Source organism: Eriocheir sinensis, chromosome 2 (assembly GCF_024679095.1).
Source record: "Eriocheir sinensis breed Jianghai 21 chromosome 2, ASM2467909v1, whole genome shotgun sequence".
NCBI classification, from domain to species: Eukaryota; Metazoa; Arthropoda; class Malacostraca; order Decapoda; family Varunidae; genus Eriocheir; species Eriocheir sinensis.
This window is the reverse complement of record NC_066510.1, coordinates 15,766,335-15,783,834: the sequence shown is the minus strand read 5'-3', so window position 1 is coordinate 15,783,834 and position 17,500 is coordinate 15,766,335. Positions and strand designations below refer to the sequence as shown.

Sequence of the window (17,500 nt, the reverse complement as noted above, 5' to 3'; positions counted from 1 at the left end):
GAGAGGAAGGGAGGGAATGAAGGAAAGGGAGATGATTAATTTGGTTCACTGAGCGCTGGCAATCACTAACGACTATGACTGTCTGTTTGCCTTTCTGTCTGTCTGTACGTTTGCCTGCTTGTCGGAGTCCGCCCCAATTCCTTCCCGCGACTTAAGGCAATTTCAGAAATGTGAGTTCACGCCCCTTCGTTACCTATGGCGTCCTCAATCTTCCTCCTCCTCCTCCTCCTCCTCCTCCTCCTGTTCTTCCTTTCCTTCTGTTTCTCCCTCTCCTGCTCTTGTTTCTCTTCTTTTGTTCCTTTTCCTCCTCTCTCCCTCCATTTCAGTCATCTCCTCCTCCTCCAGTTCTTCCTTTCCTGTTGATTCTGTCTCTCTGTTTCTCTCTCTCTCCCTCTTGTTGCTGCTCCTTTTTCCCCTTCGCCTCCTCCACTTCCTTCTCGACCTCTTCTTCGTCCTCCTCCTTCTCCTCCCCCTGTTAACTTATTACCTTCATTCCTCTTCCCTCCCTCCCTCTCTCCCTATAACTTACTTCAGTTTACCTCCTTTCTCCCCTGCCTTAACCCCTCCCCTCCTTACCCTTACCCTGCCTCAAATTCTCTCCTTCCCTCCCGTCCCCTGCCTCATTTCCTCCACTCCCTTCCCTCCTCCTCCCTTCTCACTTACTGACGACGGCGAGGAAGAAGGTGGCGGTGTCGGAGCGCCCTTGGGGACCCGTGGCGGTGCAGGAGTAGCGGCCCACGTCTTGCTCCGCCTCCACCCGCTGCAGGAAGAGCGTGTCCCCGCGTGGCGCCCGGCGGGAGGTGGGCGTGAGGGGCCGCCCGTGCAGCGCCCAGGTCACGCCCACCAGAGGGAAGCCGGCCACGGGGCACGCCACCTTGGCCTCAGTGCCCTCCACCACAGTCACGTTGAAGGTGCCGCGGGCGGTGGGCGGACCTGCGGCGGGAGACAGGCAGGTGAAGATACAGACAGGTAAGGAGATAGACAGACAGACAGGTGAGTAGATAAGTGACCTCCATCACAGGCTCAGGATTCACCCACCACACTCACTTTCACCAATCACACGAACTCAACCACACAGGTACACACGGCTCATCAAAGGACACGGACCGTTCACGTTGATGGGGGCGGAGTGGGAGGTGGAGCCGGCGGCGTTGGAGGCGGTGCAGGTGTATTGGCCGTCGTCCAGGTGTGTGACGCGACTTATGTTCACCTGGCTCACCACCTGTCCGGCCGGGTCCACCCACGAGCCCAGGGACACGCGCTGCCTGCCGTAGTGGTCCGACGAGGGGGTCAGCGGGCGGCCGTCCTGGGTCCATGTGATGACGGGCGGCGGGTGGCCCAGAGCGGTGCACTTGAGGGACAGCGGCGGCCCCACCCTCAGCGTCCTCTCGTCGAAGGTCTCCCGGAGCGTCGGCGGGGAGTCTGCGGCGGGAGAAGGCAGGAAGGAAGATTAGGAAGACGCCGAACTCAGGTCCATATCACCGTTACCAGATTGTCGTACTCAGAGCATAGTATTTACCAGTTTCTGACACCTAACTATTGCCAAGAAACATCAGGAATTAACTCTTTTAACGATATTTATAAGTGAATCTCCTTTTTGGGTCGGAAGTCGGTAATTATAAGAGGCTGAGTAAGACAATCTGGCAACTTTGGTCCATATTCTTAAACGTCTCGGGCTTACGACTGTTTCCCAAGGCCACAGAGAAGATTAACCGGGTGTCCATGGGTGATTTTCCCGCTCAGGATGTCTAAGCCGTGTAACACTATCACCGTAAGCACAAAACAGACCACGGAAAGACCAGCAACTTAAGGGGCTATTACACTGGGCAAATTTTTCGTGGATCTTCAGTCAAACCACGATTTCCGCTAGCGTGGTTCTCATTTGTTTCTTGTTATTGCTGCTGATGATGATGGTGAGTAATACCGTCGTCCTTCGGTGAAATCTACCGTAGCTTTGGAAGATCGTGGACACGTCAGAAAACCACGGAAATAGGAGAACCACGCCAGCGGAAATCGGGGTTTGACTGAAGATCCACGGAAAATTTGCCCAGTGTAATAGCCCCAAGAGGCTTTTCAAACAGACGAACTAAGGCGGATAACTATAGGTGCTCACTACATACCTTTAATAGTGATATGGGCGCCAGCCTGAGCCTCTCCCACACTGTTGGCCGCCACGCACTGATACACGCCCGCATCCCTCTCGCCCACGCCCGCCAGTACCAGCGTGTCCCGCCCCTGCAGCATGATATGGGCGTGGGCGTGAGGCAGAATGGGCGCGCCGTTCTTGTACCAGCGGACCTCAGCCACGGGAGAGCCCTCAACGCGACATGCCACCAACGCCCTGCTCCCCGCCGCCGCAACCTGCAGAAGACGGTGAAGAAGAGGTAAAGGGGGGTGAAAGGGGGTGAGGGGGTGATGGAATGAGATGCCCCCCTTCCCTTCCCTTCCCTTCCCTTCCCTTCCCTTCCCTTAGGGTGAAAGGAGAGTTAGGGGGTGATGAGATGAGATGAGATGCCCCCCTCGCCCCCTCTCCCCCCCTTTGCAGCCTCTACATCCGGAGACACGCATATATTAGTGGGCCGATAATCAATGTTTGGGCGCCCGAATGAGCCCCCAAGGAAGACCTCTGCCCCTCCTCCTCCTCCTCCTCCTCCTCCTCCTCTTCCTCTTCATTTTCTTTCTCATCCTCCTCTGTTTTTTATTATGATTTGGAGGATCTCTTTTGCTCTCTTATCTCCCTCGTCTTCATTTTCTTCTCCTTCCTCGTTATCTCCTTTCTCCTTTTTTCTTGTTTTCTTCTTCTACCTCCTCCTCCTCCTCCTCCTCCTCCTCTTCATCCCCAACCTTCTCATCTCCTTTCTATTATAACTTGATCGCTCTGTCCTTATCTTCCTGGTCTTCTTCCTCTTTTTCCTCCTCCTCCTCCTCCTCCTCCTCCTCCTCCTCCTCTTCCTCCTCTGCCGATGCTCGTAAATATTGACCAAAACACTCACTCCGCCGATCATGGAGGCAGCGATGACTGTGGAGGAGGAGGAGGAGGAGGAGGAGGAGGAGGAGGAGGAGGGGGAGAAAGAAGAATTGACAAATGGAGAAAGAACAGAAGGGAAAATAATCAGAGGAAGGACAAGAACAAGAAAAACAAAAAGAACATGAACAAGATGAACAAAAAGAACATGAACAAGATGAACAAAAAAAACAAGAAAAAGATGAACAAAAAGAACAAGAACAAGATGAACAAAAAGAGCAAGAACAAGATCAACAAAAAGAACAAGAACAAAAAGAAAAAAACAGATGAACAAAAAGAACAAGAACAAGATGAACAAAAACAAGAACAGGATGAAAAAAAAACAAGATGAACAAAAAGAACAAGAACAAGATGAACAAAAAGAACAAGAACAAGATGAACAAAAAGAACAAGAACAAGATGAACAAAAAGAACAAGAACAAGATGAACAAAAAGAACAAGAAGATGAACAAAAAGAACAAGAACAAGATGAACAAAAATAACAAGAACAAGATGAACAAAGAGAACAAGAATAAGATGAACAAAAAGAACAAGAACAAGATGAACAAAGAGAACAAGAAGATGAACAAAAAGAACAAGAACAAGATGAACAAAAAGAACAAGAATATGATGAACAAAAAGAACAAGATGAACAAAAAGAACAAGAACAAGATTAACAAAAAGAACAAGAACAAGATGAACAAAAAGAACAAGAACAAGATGAACAAAAAGAACAAGAACAAGATGAACAAAAAGAACAAGAACAAGATGAACAAAAAGAACAAGAACAAGATGAACAAAAAGAACAAGAACAAAATGAACAAAGAGAACAAAAAGATGAACAAAAAGAACAAGAACAAGATGAACAAAAAGAACAAGAACAAGATGAACAAAGAGAACAAGAACAAGATGAACAAAAAGAACAAGAATAATATGAACAAAAGGAACAAGAACAAGATGAACAAAAAGAACAAAAAGAAGAGCAAAAACAAAGAAGGAAAAAAATTATAATACAAAAAAGAAAACAAATAAGAAAAAGGGAAGAGATCGACGAAGAAAATACCGAGAAGAGGAGGAGGAGGAGGAGGAGGAGGAGGAGGAGGAGGAAACATGGAAACATGGAAACATGGAAATGCAGGCAACAGAAAGCCTATTGGCTCATTACGAGGTCGCCCGCTTGGGTGGTTTAATCTGCTCGACCGCCACTTGGGGCTTGGTGAGCAGATGAAAGCACCTCGATATTGAGGAGCAGATGGAAGCCCCTCGTTATTCAGTTTACTCCTGACGCAGCGAAATGACGGTCGATTCTATATTTGAAGGAGTTGATGGTATTCGCATTTACTACTTCTGAGGGAAGATTGTTCCAGTGGCGGATGACTCGGTTTGAAAAGAAACTCCTTCCAATGTCTGTGTTACATCGACTCGACTGAATGGGTAAACCGTTATTTCTAGTTCTTGAGTTGGTTTGCAGTTCAAAGAATTTGGAGTAATCGACGTTATTGAACTTTTTTAGATACTTGAAGACTTGAATCATATCTCATCGTAGGCGTCTTTGGTCCAATGTATAGAGATTGAGTCGCTTGAGTCGTTCCTCGTACGGTTGAGCCCTGAAGGTTGGAATCATCTTTGTGGCGCGTCGTTGAATCCTTTTCCAGTAAAGCAATGTCCTTTCTGTAATTGGGAGACCAGAACTGCACTGCATACTCGAGGTGCGGTCTTACCATGGAATTATACAAGGATAGCATCACGTCTGGTGTTTTACACTGAAGTTCCTCGCTATGAACCCGAGCATAATGTTGGCCTTGTTGTATGCTTTTTTACAGTGATTCGCGTGTTTCAGGTCACTGCTGATAGTGACTCCAAGATCCTTTTCCTCCTGCATCGCTTGCAGAGGCCTCCCATTCATGATGTATGTGTGGTTACTATTTTGGGACCCAATGTGCATGACTTTGCATTTGTCAACATTAAAAGACATTTGCCATTTTTCCGATCATTCGATAATGTGATTGAGGTCTTTCTGAATGATTTCGCAGTCGGTCTTTGTGAGGGCATCTCCACCCACCTTGGTGTCATCTGCAAATTTCGATATTGTGGATTTCAGTCCTGATTCTAGGTCATTGATATATATGATAAGGAGGATGGGTCCCAGCACTGACCCTTGAGGCACTCCGCTAGTGACTGGTAGCCAATCGGAAGGCTGTCCGTTGAGTAGTACTCGTTGTTTTCTGTCGGTGAGCCAATCTCTTATCCACGCGATCAGATTGGCTCCGATGCCCGCCGATTGCAGTTTCTTAAGGAGTCGCTCGTGCGGTACCTTGTCGAAGGCTTTCTGAAAGTCCAGGTATATAACATCACTGGGGATGTGGGCATCCCAGTTCTTATATATACCTTGGAAGAAGTCTAATAAATTCGTTAGGCAGGAGCGCTTGTTTCTGAAGCCATGCTGGGTGTCGGAGATTATATTATTGTTTTCTAGAAACTTAACAAGTTTATCTCTAATAATCTTTTCGAGTATTTTTCCTGCCACTGATGTCAAACTTATGGGCCTGTAGTTTAATGCAACGCTTTTGTCTCCTTTTTTGAAAATCGGTGTTACGTTCGCCATCTTCCAGTCTTCCGGGACCTTGTTTAGTTGAACTGACCGGTTGAATATGGTAGTGAGTGGTTGAAGAAGGAGGAGGAGGAGTAGGAGGAGGAGGAGGAGGAAGAAGAAGAAGAGGAGGAAGAAGTCACGAACAGACTCGGGAAGAAGAGAGAAGAAAGTCCTGAGGGTAAAAGGAAGAAGAAGAAGAAGAAGAAGAAGAAGAAGAAAAAAAGAAGAAGAAAAAAGAAGAAGAAGAAAGATAATGATACACACACAAACACACATACACACACTTCCCTCCCTCCCTTCCTTCCTTCCTTCCTTCCTTCCTTCCTTCTCCCCTCACACTTCCCCTTCCCTTCCTCCTGCCCCTTTCCACACACATGCACACTTCCCTTTTTCATACCCTTCCTTCCCCCCTTCCCCTTCTCTTCCCTTTCCTCCCCCACCCACAAACTTCCACCCTCTCACTCCAACACCCCACCTCCTCCCATTTCCCCCATCCCTATCCCCTCCCTTCCCCCTTTCCCTCACACACACCCATAAAAACACCCCCCCTTCCAACCCTCCACCCTCAAAACACACTTCCCCTTCCCCCTTCCCCCTCCTCTAATTCCCTATTCCCCCACCCCCCACAAACACACCTATTCAAATCCTTACCTGGTAGGGCGGGTGGGCGGTGACGTGAAGCTCCTGGACAACGGTGAGGGTGTAGTGGGCGGTGTCTGTCCCTGCCCCGTTCGCCGCCACGCACGTGTACCCGCCCGCGTCGCCCGCCCCCGCCCGCGCCCCGCCCACCACCGCCCCGCGCACCCACACCCGCCCGCCGCCTCCGCCTCCGCCCATGCCGCCCAGCTCTCCGCCCACGCCCTCTCGAGTCCAGCTGTTGGGGCAAAAACATGTTAGAACGTGATTATTGTTATTTTAGAGAGAGAGAGAGAGAGAGAGAGAGAGAGAGAGAGAGAGAGAGAGAGAGAGAGAGAGAGAGAGAGAGAGAGAGAGAAACACAGAGAGAGAGAGAGGGAGAGCTGAATTCTGACTATCGACAAGCTGACCTCACCTCAACCCTCACTCATGACACCTTTCCGATAATTATCACCTGTGTCACACCTCCCTCCCCTCCCCCCCCCGCGCAGCACCCTCCTCCTCTCTCCCCACCTCCAGCATCATCCCCCTCTGTCACACTCTCTTCCCATCCTCCCTTCCCGTCCATATCACTGCTCCTGCTTCTGCCTCCCCTTCATCCCCCTCCCCCCCCTCTTTCCAGGAGTAAAGTATAAAAGGAACGGGAGTAGAAGTAAAAATAAAAGGGGGGAATGATTAAGCTAGAAAGGGGAATGAGAGTAAGTAAAAAAAGAATAGGGAATGATTGAGATGAAAAGGGGAATGAGTGAGTAAAAAAAAGGAAAGGAAATGATTAAGATGAAGGAATGAGAGAAGGGAATGATTAAGAGAGAAAAGGGAATGAGAGTTTGGAAAAAGAGGAAAAGTAAGCCCCTTAGTAACTGTTTGGGGTTTTGTTAGGTTAAGTTTAGGGTATCTTCAAACACATGATAGCCAGCACCTTATGGTATAAATCAATAAAGAATGACCTCACTTTGTTGTATAGAAAGTCTCATTAGTAAGGAAGCATATATGAATTTTCTGAGTCAAGACCTATAGTAACTGTTTGGGGTTTTGTTAGGCTAGGTTAGGTTAAGTTTAGGGTATCTTCAAATACTTGATAGCCAGCACCTTATGGTATAAATCAATAAAGAATGACCTCACTTTGTTGTATAGAAAGTCCCATTAGTAAGGATGCATATATGAATTTTCTGAGTCAAGACCTGTAGAAACTGTTTGGGGTTTTGTTAGGTTAGGTTAGGTTAAGTTTAGGGTATCTTCAAATACATGATAGCCAGCACCTTATGGTATAAATCAACAAAGAATGACCTCACTTCGTTTTATAGAAAGTCTCATTAGTAAGGAAGCATATATGAATTTCCTGAGTCAAGACCTATAGTAAATGTTTGGGGTTTTGCTAGGTTAGCTTAGGTTAAGTTTATGGTTACTTCAGATACATGATATCCAGCACCTTATGATATAAATCAACAAAGAATGACCTCACTTTGTTTTATAGAAAGTTTCATTAGTAAGGAAGCATATATGAATTTCCTGAGTCAAGACCTATAGTAACTGTTTGGGGTTTTGTTAGGTTAGGTTAGGTTAAGTTTAGGGTATCTTCAAATACATGATAGCCAGCACCTTATGGTATAAATCATCAAAGAATGACCTCACTTTGTTGTATAGAAAGTTTCATTAGTAAGGAAGCATATATGATTTTTTTGAGTCAAGACCTATAGTAACTGTTTGGGGTTTTGTTAGGTTAGCTTAGGTTAAGTTTATGGTTACTTCAGATACATGATATCCAGCACCTTATGGTATAAATCAACAAAGAATGACCTCACTTCGTTTTATAGAAAGTCTCATTAGTAAGGAAGCATATATGAATTTCCTGAGTCAAGACCTATAGTAACTGTTTGGGGTTTTGTTAGGTTAGCTTAGGTTAAGTTTATGGTTACTTCAGATACATGATATCCAGCACCTTATGATATAAATCAACAAAGAATGACCTCACTTTGTTTTATAGAAAGTCTCATTAGTAAGGAAGCATATATGAATTTCCTGAGTCAAGACCTATAGTAAATAGTATGATTCCCTTTCCCCCTTGTTCATACTGCTTTGATCACCTCTCCTACCCTTCCCATCCCTGCCACTAACTCTGCTACCTCTGCCACCCTAACCCATGGCAAGGTATCTCCCCCCTACACCCCTGTCTGCTCTCCCCCCCTGCCGGCGCTTTACCCCTTTCCAGTCATGCATTTCACCCCTGTCAACGTGCATGTCAGAGCTATCAGACCAGACGAGACAGCCCATCTCTCTCTCTCTCTCTCTCTCTCTCTCTCTCTCTCTCTCACAATCTCGATAAGTGAGAGCGCGGGAGAGAGAGAGAGAGAGAGAGAGAGAGAGAGAGAGAGAGAGAGAGAGAGAGAGAGAGAGAGAGAGAGAGAGAGAGAGAGAGAGAGAGAGAGAGAGAGAGAGAGATCCTCCCCTCGTCTGATTGGGTGGTGTTTGCCAGAGTGATTAAGAGAAACACAAATATGGCGGAGTTAGCATCACTATTACTTTTGAGAGAGAGAGAGAGAGAGAGAGAGAGAGAGAGAGAGAGAGAGAGAGAGAGAGAGAGAGAGAGAGAGAGAGAGAGAGAGAGAGAGAGTGTGTTGGTTCTTTTTTTTTGGTAATGGCGTGTTCTCCCTATCCTAACAAGCTCTTCCTTCCTTCCTTCCTTCCTTTCCTTGCTATCTTCCTTTCCTTTCCATTTCCTTTTTCTTTCCCTTTTTCCCCTTCCTATCGTCTTTGCTCCCTTTCCTCCTCTTCTTTTTTCTTTTTCTTCACTTCTTTCCTTTTCTTTCCTTCTTTCTTTAACCTCACTCTATCTTTTTCTTCATTTCTCTTCCCTTTCTTTACCAGTTTTCTTGCTTCAAATACCCTTCCTTTATCCTTTCCTCTATTTCTCTCCCCTTCTTTTCCCTTTCCTTTCTCCAATACCGTTCCATCTCCCTTTCCTACCATTCCTTCCCCTACCTTTCTTCCTTGTCTCCCTCTCCACCCTTTCCTTTCCCTTTCTTCCCTTCAAACTCCCTTTCCTTACCCTTTACTCCCCTTCCTCTCTCCCTTTCGTCCCTTCCAACTCCCTTTCTCTACCACTCCCTTACCCTTTCCTCACCCTTTTCTCTCCCTTTCCTCCCTTTTTCTCTCCCTTACCTGTAGTGGGGGGGAGGGTGAGCGTACGCGAAGCAGGGGAGGGTCCATGGGCGTCCTTCCAACACCTCTACCATACGAGGGAGTTTTTCCTTCATCCGGGGAGCGCTGTCCCTTGCCGGGGGCCCTGGGGGAGGAGAGAAGAGGTGAGGGAGGCAGGGAAGAAGGTGGAGAAGGAGAGTGGGAGGGAGGGAGGAAAGAAGAGTTCCGTGAGAGAGAGAGAGAGAGAGAGAGAGAGAGAGAGAGAGAGAGAGAGAGAGAGAGAGAGAGAGAGAGAGAGAGAGAGAGAGAGAGAGAGAGAGAGAGAGAGAGAGAGAGAGAGAGAGAGAGAGAGAGAGAGAGAGAGAGAGTGTGTGGTGATGATGAAACATGGAAGGAGGGAGAGAGAGAGGGAGGGAGAGAGGAAGAGAGGGAAGGAGGGAGACAGAAAAAACAGGTGTAAAGGAGAGGTTAGGGGAGAGTAATATTAAGTCCATTAGAAGTAAGGATTATGGAGAAGGAGGAGGAGGAGGAGGAGGAGGAAAGAGGAGTATTGTAAGAAAGAGGAGAAGGACAAGGACGAAAAATGTGAAAAGGAGAATGCGAAGAGAAGGAAGAGGAGGAGGAAGAGGAGGAGAAGGAGGAGGAGAAGGAACACAAAGAAACACAACATAAGAACAAACAACAGCAGACCTGATGGTCCTTACGAGGCTGTTTGTGACAAGCTACACTAACTATCTAATCAAAGGTGGAAGATGAAGGACAGCAAAGGCGAAAGCTTCTCCCCACCCCCCCATCCCTCCAGCCAAAGCTGGCAGGAGAGGAAAAAGAACCATGCAGCATGGAAAAACTGCATGGAGATTATGTAGGAAAGAGGAAAGAACTACCATTACTGCTACCACTATCCGGGCGATAAAAACAGACAAGGACACCAGTATTCGCAGGAACTTAACGTTATTATGACAATGAGTAAGATCTTAGTTGCTGGTTGGATTCAAAATACTTGTCTAATCTATTCTTGAAGGCCGTAACTGTTGTACTATCAACGATATCACAGGGAGAATTCCAAACATTAACGACTCGACTGAAGAAAAAGTGTTTGGCTTCGTGCGACGAGAATCTTTTACCACTTATCTTGAAATTGTGATTTCTTCTTGTTCTATTTGATCGACCAATTGTAAAGTATCTTTCGCATTAATATCACTGAATCCTTTAAACATTTTAAACACTTCTATTAGATCGCCTCGCATTCTTCGTTTTGATAGGCTGAAAAATTTACTTCCTTAAGCCTTTGTTCATAAGGTAAGTTTCTCAACCTAGGAATCATTTTTGTTATTCTCCGTTGAACCCGTTCTAACTTTTCTACGTTTTTACTGTAATAGGGGGACAAAAACTGTACACAGTACTCTAGACGGGGTCGAACCAGCGAATTATAGTTTTAATATTATTTTTTTCCGATTTATTATTGGATATTCGTCCGATGAGGCCAACCAATTTGTTTGCAGTTTTAACTACCTCTGAACAATGCTGACCGGGCTTTAAATCGCTTGATATAGTGATTCCAAGATCCTTTTCTTTACTTACTGCAGAAAGTTGTTGGCCATTCATTTCGTACTGAACGCGATTGTTATTGTTTCCGATGTGCAACACTTTACATTTGTCAACGTTAAATTTCATTTGACATTGATTGGCCCAACGTGCAAGTCGATCTAGATCTGGTTGTAATGCTTCTTCGTCGAGTGTCTTAGTTATCTTACTAGCGATTTTTGTGTCATCAGCAAATTTTGATATTTTAAAAGTGAGCCCATCATCGATAGGATTAACATTAATTAAGAAGAGCATGGGACCAAGCACTGATCCTTGAGGTACGCCCCTTCTGACATCGAGCCAGTTAGATGACGTGCGACAATAGTTTACTGAGCAACCGTTTGAAGGGGACCTTATCAAGTGCCTGTTGAAAATCCAAATATATATGATATCTACTGATCTGCTTTCATCGAACACCTCAAAAATATAATGAAAAAAAATCAAGTAAGTTAGTTAAACACGAATCTTTTCGGTCCTTCTAACCTCCGGCGGTTGAGGTGATAAATAATCTTCGTCGGTAAATACGGATGTGAAAAAGTTATTTAGGATTGTAGCCATTTCATTTTCATCGTTCGTGTGGTTACCGTTATCATTAGGATGCAGTCCAATACTACAAATGAGTGACTATTTATTATTTACATGGCTAAAAATTCTTTAGGATTATATTTACTTGTTTCCGCTATATATTCTTCAAGATTTTTCTTGCTTCGTTTTATTAATTTCTTGGTTTCGAGGCGAATTCTGTCCAATTCTAGTTTGTCAGCCTCACTCTGGGTTGATATGTATCTACTGTATACGCGTTTTTTAAGAGAGAGGCTATTTTTAATTTCGTTATTCCACCATTTGGGTTTCTTCTTAAAAGTTGAACGTCTGTTACGATAGGGTACGCATATGGTCATGGCATTGTTCAATATTGTGGTGAAGGCCCCCCAAGGTTTATCAATATCTCTTTCCGTCCAAATTTCAGTCCAGTCAGAATTATTTAAAATTGATCTGGGTCTTACGAAATTCGCTCTCTTGAACGTGTTGATGTAAATCACTTTCTAATAAATTTGTGTACAGGTCGAGCCCTGTATGACAGTTCAACGGTTCACCCCATCTTTTCACTGGCAAGTTAAAGTCCACCACAATTACTGCCTCGCAACTGCTACTTGTTTCTAATAATAATTCGCTTAATGCGTGGTCGATATCAAGAGTCTGCCCTGGCGGTCTATAGATTAGTCCAACTAATATTTTACGAGACTTATTTTTAATTTCAATGAAGACCGTGTCCACATTGGTTATAATATCTGTTTTCACGGATACTGGATGGAGAGAGTTGTAGATATATAAGATAACGCCTCCACCCTGTTTGTTCTCTCTTTCGTGACTAAAAATCGTATCACCCGGTATCTATATTCCGCAATGAAATCTCTATTTGAAGTGTCTATCCAAGATTCTGTGACTCCGATGATGTGATAATGATTTGTAGCTGCGAGTGCTTCTAAGTCTTCAGATTTGTTACGTAGCCTACGAGCGTTTATTTAGCAAGCTTTAATATGATTCAAGTCGGGGGTTGCGCGGGTTGAGTGCTCTCTCACGGTTGGACCTGTTGGTGTTCTCGCCTTCGCGTTTTTTGGCTTTCGAAGAGCCACTTGGTCACAGAGCAGCCTCCCGAAACGGGCTGCTCCAACAGGGTTTAAGTGGATGCCATCGGCAAGGGACAAGTCCGAATCGTAGTAAAAATTGTTCCACAAGTTAGCGAACTGGACGTTTTCTTGTGAGCAAAGGGACTGAAGTCTGTTGTTTGTGCTGAAGGCCTTACTGTAAAAGCTAGATTCGGCACCGTCTTTCGGGAGGAATCCTGAGATTTTGATGTTACTGACATCCGTTTTTCGTTTATACTGCTTGATCATGCGGCGGTATTTCTCAAGCAGTTCCTCAGAACGGGTTGTCTTTACGTCATTTGTCCCCGCGTGAATGGCAAAGAGGGTGTTTTGGTCAGCATTACTCGTGACATCATCGCACGCTGCGGTGAAAAAAAGTTGGAAAGTTTCGTTTAGTCGGCGCAACATCTGTGGTCATATGCCGGAGAGAGACAGAAGGGAAAGGAATTATAGGAGAAGGGAACAGATCCCAGGAGACGGGACACAACCCCCGATTAATACCTGGTACCCATTCACTGCTGGGTGGACAGGGGCGTAGGGTATCGGAAAAGCCGCCCAAATTTTTCCACTCCGCCCGGGAATCGAACCCGGGCTCTCTCGGTTGTGGGCCGAGTGTGCTAACCACTGCACCACGAAGCCTCCCGCACGCTGCGGTGATGTCGTCCAGTCTGGCACCCGGATAACAGTAACATTTTCTGCGGCCGTTTGATGAACGACGACAGAACTCAACCAGCCATTGTCTCATAAAGAGATCTTCTGCCTGCAGTCCAATCCACCACTGCTGCTGCCCAGAGGCTTCACCGTGACCCTGGCACGGGAGACAGATCAGGTATTACACCTCGTCCAAGGGTGACCTGAGACTATGCAAAGCAGGGCCGTCTAGTTCCCTGAGGTGAAAACACTTCACCCGCATACCGAAAAGGAGGAGGAGGAGAAGGAGGAGGAGAGAGAGAGAATGATTACAAGGAAGAGAAAAACGAGAAGTAAATCGAGAAGGACGAAAGAGGAGAACGAGAAGAGGGAAAAGAAAGAGGAGGAGGAGGAGGAGGAGGAGGAGGAGGAGGAGGAGGAGGAGGAGGAGGAGGAGGAGGAGGAGGAGGAGAGAGAAAGAGAGAGAGAGAGAGAGAGAGAGAGAGAGAGAGAGAGAGAGAGAGAGAGAGAGAGAGAGAGAGAGAGAGAGAGAGAGAGAGAGAGAGAGAGAGAGAGAGAGAGAGAGAGAGAGAGAGAGAGAGAGAGAGAGAGAGAGAGAGAGAGAGGAGGAGGAGGAGGAGGAGGAGGAGAGAGACAGGTAGGAAAATAAGAAAGCAAAGTTACGTATTGAAGAACGAGGGTGAGGGTGCATGAGGGAGGAGGAGGAGGAGGAGGAGGAGGAGGAGAAACACACTGATTTATCCATAACAGTGAGGGTGACAAGTGGGGTGAGGAGAAGAAAAAGAAGAAGGAGGAGGAGGAGGAGGCGAAACACACTGATTTATCCATAACAGTGAGGGTGACAAGTAGGGTGAGGAGAAGAAAAAGAAGGAGGAGGAGGAGGAGGAGGAGGAGGAGGCGAAACACACTGATTTATCCATAACAGTGTGGGTGACAAGTGGGGTGAGGAGAAGAAAAAGAAGAAGGAGGAGGAGGAGGAGGAGGGGGAGGAGGAGAAGAAGAAAAAACAGAAGTAGGAACAGGAAGAGAAGAAAGGGAACAAGGAAGCACAAAAGGAACAGGGGGAGAAACAGGAAGGAAGAATAACAAAAGAAGGAGGAGGAAGAGAAATAACAGGATAAAGAAGAACAAGAGGAAGAACAGAAAAATAAACAAAAAGAAGAAGAACAGGAAGAGGAACAACACACACTGCCTTACCCATGACAGTGAGGGTGGCGGTGTGGTTAGGAGGAGACGAAGAAGAAGGAGAGGAACAAAAAGAAAAAGAGGTAGAGCACGAGGAGGAACAGAACAACACACACAACCTTACCCATGACAGTGAGGGTGGCGGTGTGGTTAGGAGGAGACGAAGAAGAAGGAGAGGAAATAACAGGAAGAGGAACAAAAAGAAAAAGAGGTAGAGCACGAAGAGGAACAGAACAACACACATTGCCTTACCCATGACAGTGAGAGTGGCTGGCGGCGAGGTGAGGGCCAAGAGACTAGCGGGGTGCCTCACTCGACATAAATACGCTGCCTGGCCGTCCTCCAGCGTGACATCGCCCACGTAGAGACGACCACCTGAGCCGTACACGTACCTGGGGGCGGGACAGGTGAGCAAGTAAGCAGGTGAGAGGGAAAGTGAGGCAGGAGCGAGTTAATGAGATACGAAAGTAAAATTGATGCTTCATAAAAGATCTAGAGAGCAAAATGAAAAGTGAATGTATTGGTAAGGTAGGGTAAGGAAGAGAAGGGAAGGGAGAGGAAAGGAAGGGAGGGGAAGGGAAAAGAAGGGAAAGGAAAGGAAGAAATGGGAGAGGAAGGGAAGGGAAAGGAAGGAAAGGAAAGAGAAGAGAAGGGAAGGGAAGGAAAGGGAAGGTTAGGTAAGGTAAAGTAAGGCAAGGTAAGGTGAGGTAAGGTCGGAGGAGGAAGGAGGAAAGGGGGGGCAGGAAAAAGAAAGTGGGAGGAAAATAAGGGTGGAGTGAAGGGATAAATGAGAGGGGAGAGGAGGGAAGGGAGGTAAAGAGAGGAGGGAGGAGAAGAAGAGATGTAAATGAGAAAAGAAAGAAGGGAAGAAAACAGAAAAAAAGTGATGAAAAGAGAAAACTGACAGAAAATATGAAAAAGAAAATGAGAGAGAGAGAGAGAGAGAGAGAGAGAGAGAGAGAGAGAGAGAGAGAGAGAGAGAGAGAGAGAGAGAGAGAGAGAGAGAGAGAGAGAGAGAGAGAGAGAGAGAGAGAGAGAGAGAAGGGTGATATGACAAAAGGGGAGGTGAGGAGGCCTGAGAGTGAAAGGAGAGAAGGAGGAGGAGGAGGAGGAGGAGGAGGAGGAGGAGGAAGACCGGTTTTGATCACGTAAAATCAATACTTTTTTTACAAGTCATCGCGTCATCATCACGTTGTCAGGTAAACATCCAGGTGCGAGAGAGAGAGAGAGAGAGAGAGAGAGAGAGAGAGAGAGAGAGAGAGAGAGAGAGAGAGAGAGAGAGAGAGAAAGGGGAGGGAGAGAGAGAAACAAAGGAACGCACACAAACACCCATCCACTGACACACACACACACACACACACATATACACATACATACACTCTTTCATATACACACCCACTCCAAAAACAAACAGACAGACAATGAAAGTGAATTGGAGGTAAAAATAAAAATAAAATAAAAACGCATAAAAAAATACAATACAGATACAATAACGAGCACCACCACCATCACCACCACCACCATCACCATCACCACCATCACCAAAAACAACAACAAATGAAGAGTAAAAGAAATGAAAAAAATATATAAGAACTCCATCTCACGGGTTTATTCATCATCTATATCTATTATCTATTATATATTTTCTATCATCTGGGGAGGTGGTCGCCGAGTGGTCAGAGGGTGGGCGTGGTAACCGGGGGGGGTGGGGGGATGGGCCAAGCAAGTCATACATAAGAACATAAGAACATAAAAACATAAGAACCTAAGAACATAAGAACATAAGAACATAAGAACGTAAGAACATAAGAACATAAGGAGTCTGCAAGAGGCCGGTTATCACGGTAGCCACTATAAATACAATCGTCTGCACCCCTAACGAGCTGGGGCCGCCTAAGAAGCCCTCAGGAAAGCATATCAGCACCTAAAAAAAAATACCTACTACTATATCCATCTTTATACTTGTCGACGGGTATATGAATAGAAGGCGGATGCTGTTAAAGGGTAATACAAGTGTGTGTTGGGATGATCTTAAGGAAAAAAAAATGAGGCTTGTGTGAATGAGTGACGGAATAATTTATATCTTCTCCCCCGTCGTCGCACCTACCGCCGCCGCCGCCGCCTCCAGGTAATTAGAGTGGACAATTAAGACTAATTAGGAGGAGTTAACGAGGAGGCAGGTAATCAGGGAGGCGTCGATTGATTACTTGCCACCAAATGTGTTCCTGATGGCCAAGCTACGCCCCCCCCCCTCACCCCCGCCCCCCTTCATCTCCCCTTCCCCCTACACCCCCTTCCCCCTTCCCTCTCGTTATCTCTCTCTCTCTCTTCACGTTTTCCTAACTCTCCCTCACTTTTCCTTTCCTCTCTCCTCCCCTTCCTCATCCTCTTTCCATTTCCATTTCTCTCTCTCAGACCTAACTTCCCGACCCCCATCCTTTCTTTATCTAACCCGTTTCTTTTATTCCACCTTTCTCTTGTGTCTCTATTCCTCCTCCTCCTCCTCCTCCTCCTCCTCCTCCTCCTCCTCCTCCAGAAAGACACAACATCACTGAATCCTCCGCTGAATATTCCACACACACACACACACACACACACACACACACACACACACACACACACACTCAAAAGGAAGGAAGGGACTGTTGATGTAATTCTCTCCATAGCTAGATAGACAGATAGTTAGATAGTCAGTTAAATAAAGAAAGAGATTGATTGATTGATTGAGAGAGAGAGAGAGAGAGAGAGAGAGAGAGAGAGAGAGAGAGAGAGAGAGAGAGAGAGAGAGAGAGAGAGAGAGAGAGAGAGAAAGCTTCCCCCCCTTGCATTCGTATTTACTTTAGATGTGCGTCTGTTTACCAGCATCTAAGCCCTGATTGGTCCGTTCATCCGGGCGAGCGAGCGAGCCAGTGACGGACAAGGGAAGAGGAGGAGGAGGAGGAAGGGGAAGAGAAGGAGGAGGAGGAGGAGGAAGGGGAAGAGAAGGAGGAGGAGGAGGAGGCATGGGTAGGGACAAGAGGCAAGGACAGAGGAAGGGTAAGAAGTGGTAGAAGGAGTATTGGA

General features: G+C 46.2%; 1 protein-coding gene across 9 annotated transcripts in view; it reads right to left on the bottom strand.

Moving 5' to 3' along the window:
* The window catches only part of LOC127000128 (cell adhesion molecule Dscam2-like), a 162,923-nt gene that overhangs the window by 37,528 nt on the left and 107,895 nt on the right, over positions 1-17,500 (bottom strand). For 7 of the 9 annotated variants that reach the window (XM_050863554.1, XM_050863559.1, XM_050863571.1 and 4 more), the window contains 6 exons: positions 14,690-14,829; positions 9,393-9,516; positions 6,249-6,471; positions 2,121-2,361; positions 1,108-1,422; positions 664-933 (listed from right to left, as the gene is read on the bottom strand). In XM_050863554.1, the coding sequence (XP_050719511.1) occupies positions 664-933; positions 1,108-1,422; positions 2,121-2,361; positions 6,249-6,471; positions 9,393-9,516; positions 14,690-14,829 (1,313 nt within the window). Of the gene's footprint in view, positions 1-663; positions 934-1,107; positions 1,423-2,120; positions 2,362-6,248; positions 6,472-9,392; positions 9,517-14,449; positions 14,465-14,561; positions 14,577-14,689; positions 14,830-17,500 lie in introns of those variants that run through there. The other 2 variants (XM_050863579.1, XM_050863586.1) reach the window with 2 other exon arrangements.